Source organism: Rhinopithecus bieti, unplaced genomic scaffold, assembly GCF_001698545.2.
Source record: "Rhinopithecus bieti isolate Rb0 unplaced genomic scaffold, ASM169854v2 scaffold_37404, whole genome shotgun sequence".
Lineage (NCBI taxonomy): Eukaryota > Metazoa > Chordata > Mammalia > Primates > Cercopithecidae > Rhinopithecus > Rhinopithecus bieti.
Genome location: NW_016815440.1, coordinates 1 through 2493, shown reverse-complemented (window position 1 = coordinate 2493; position 2493 = coordinate 1). Strand labels below are relative to the sequence as shown.

At 61.8% G+C, this 2493-nt stretch overlaps 1 protein-coding gene across 1 annotated transcript; it reads right to left on the bottom strand.

Annotated features, from left to right (window-relative positions):
- Window positions 1-258: 258 nt before the first annotated feature.
- On the bottom strand, window positions 259-2482 carry LOC108515942 (growth arrest-specific protein 6-like). The gene is made up of 3 exons (XM_017853120.1): window positions 2311-2482; window positions 1301-1423; window positions 259-410 (listed from the first exon to the last, which is right to left on the bottom strand). Exons 1-3 carry the CDS (start codon window positions 2366-2368, stop codon window positions 355-357), a joined length of 237 nt encoding a protein of 78 aa, XP_017708609.1. The 5' UTR covers window positions 2369-2482; the 3' UTR covers window positions 259-354.
- Between the last annotated feature and the right edge of the window lie 11 nt (window positions 2483-2493).

Here is a 2493-nt window from a genome sequence, read left to right as displayed (position 1 = left end):
GGGTTGGGAGGGGTGGGGGAGGAAGGGGGGAAATAAGGATGGGGAGGAGCGGGAGGATGGGAGGAGGTGGAGGAGGCGGGGGGAAAAAGGGGGAATGAGGAGGAGGAGGGGAGGAGAAGGAGGAAGAGGGGGAGGAAAAGGGGAACAGGGGAGGAGGAGAAGAGAGGAGGAGGAGGATGGGGAGGAGGAGGAGAGGGTAGGATGCCTGTCACCGTGGACAGTAACTGTAAGCCCAGACTTTGCCAGGAGTGCCCGACTGGCGCAGGGACCCATGTGAGGTGCTTTAGACGTCACCTCTCAGGATTGGCCGTGTCTTCACCTCTCTTTAAACCTGGGGTGCTGCTGTCTTCCAGGTCAGGGATAGAGCAGTGATGAGAGGGGCTCTGTCCTCCAGGCAGGAGGAGGAGGAGCTGAACGGGGAAATGGGTTTATGTGTTAAGATGGGAATCACGTCATCTGCACACAGGACTAACTCCTGGGTGGTCAGGGAAGGGAACCATCAAAGTGGACACAAATAGCAGCTGCCTTTTGAAATCGGGGGACAGCGTGTGGCCCCTCCTGTCTGGTCAGATTCACTCTCCAGCTCCTGGGCCTGTTTCTCCCCGAGCAACTGTCTGTCCCGTCCACGCAGTCTGGTGTCCTGGACAGCCAGCAGCAGCAGTAAGAACTATGCCAGAAATTCTCAGGGACACGCCTGGGCATGTCCAGATCCAAGGCAGGAGGGAGGAGGAAGGTGCTTCCCCTGCGAAGCCCCAGGGGCAGGAGCAGCACCCAGGACAGCATCGGGGCTGTGCACATTCATAGTGACTTTCTGGGGTGTCCTGGGGCTCCCCAGCTCTGGCCCTGGGCCGAGGGAACCCCAGCCTCAAACATGAAGCGAAATGGGGAGGGCAGGGCTGTATTTAGGGAACAGACAGAGGGAGACCAACAATGGGGTGCTTCTGGGGATGCTGGGGAGAGTGGACGGCAGTGGGGACCCTAGCCTGGAACTCTGACCCACAAGCTCACTGCACAACGGCCTGGAGCACTCCCAGGCTCTGCGAGGCTCTGGGGACGCGGCGAGGCCCTGCAGCCAGCAGTGTGGCCTCTGAGTTCTGGCCCTCAGATGCCGGGTGAGTCATCCTGATGTGGTGCCGAGTAGCTCCCTGCGCTGCTGGCCTGGGCTTGTGCGGTCTCTGCAGGATGCCCCATCCCGTCCAGAACCACAGGAACCCAGCCAGCAGCAGCCTCTTGCAGAAGAGCAGATGTGACCAAAAATAGAAGGTGGGGAGAGGAGAGAGGCCTCACCCCAGGGCCTTACCTTGGCAGGTCCTGCCGTCAGAGGAGAGCTGGAAGCCGCTGTGGCAGGCACAGTGGAAGCTGCCCGGCTTGTTGTGGCAGATCTGGAGGCAGCCTCCGTTCTCCTGGCTGCATTCATTGACATCTGGGGACAAGCACAGGCCTGAAGGGGAGCCCAAGGGTGCAGAGTCCCCGTCTAGGGCAGGGAGAGATCCCAGAGGTGCACATCCCAGCCCTGGAGCAGGGAGGGAGCCCAGTGGTACACAGCCCCCGTCTAGAGCAGGGGGGTCCCCAGGGCTTGGACCTCACACCCCCCTCAGCAGCCCCAGCGTTTCAAGGCCCCTGGTCCTGGCCCTGTGTATTGAGGTGATGATGGGAGGGCACGGGGGATCCCCTGCTGTGGTCTCAGCCTGGGGAGCTGGTGGCAGTCACCGGGGGATCCCCTGCTGTGGTCTCAGCCCGGGGAGCTGCTGGCAGTCACCTCCCACAGGGCTCAGCTCCCTGGATACCCACGTGCTTGCAGGAGGAGGCTGCAGGCCAGGAGTGACCTCTGGGTGCCTCAGGACAGACAAGGCCAGGCCAGAGCTGGCCACTCCTGAGCGAAGCTCTCCCAGGTCCCCTCTGGGGTGGGACCTGCCAAAGGGGACAGGCTGGCTTGCTGGACTCTCCCCTATGGGTCTCCACCAGGGCCTGGAGCTATTCTTCCTCCAGGGTCTTCACTGATACCACAGGTCTGCACTCAAGGACGGTCAGAGGTGAAATTTCTCCCTCGCCTTTCAGTCAGTGGGCGCTGAGGCACCACCTGGTGTTTCCTTTCATTCCAGCCCCTGCTCCCAGAGAGGAGACCGCAGCTCCTCCCAATGCTGGGGCTGTAGGATACCTCAGGGCTGCAGCCGCCTTGGGGCTGTCAGAGAGTAGCCTGAAGACGGCCATGCCCCGGAGTGGGAGTGAGGAGTGGGTATCAGGACAGGTTTGGAGAGGGAGGGAGACCCTGCCTTTGTCTTCAGCCTCACGTGGCTGTGGGGGTCTTACCTTTGTCGCAGAGCCGGCCCCCCCAGCCGGCTTTACACAGGCAGAAGAAGTTGCCCATGAGGTCTTGGCAGGCTTGGGTCCCCTTCTTATCACAGGGGTTGGGCGTGCACTGGTCAGGCAGGTCTGATTGGGGACACAAAGTGGAAAATCATGCAGCTGCCCCCTGTGCCCGACGCAGCTGGG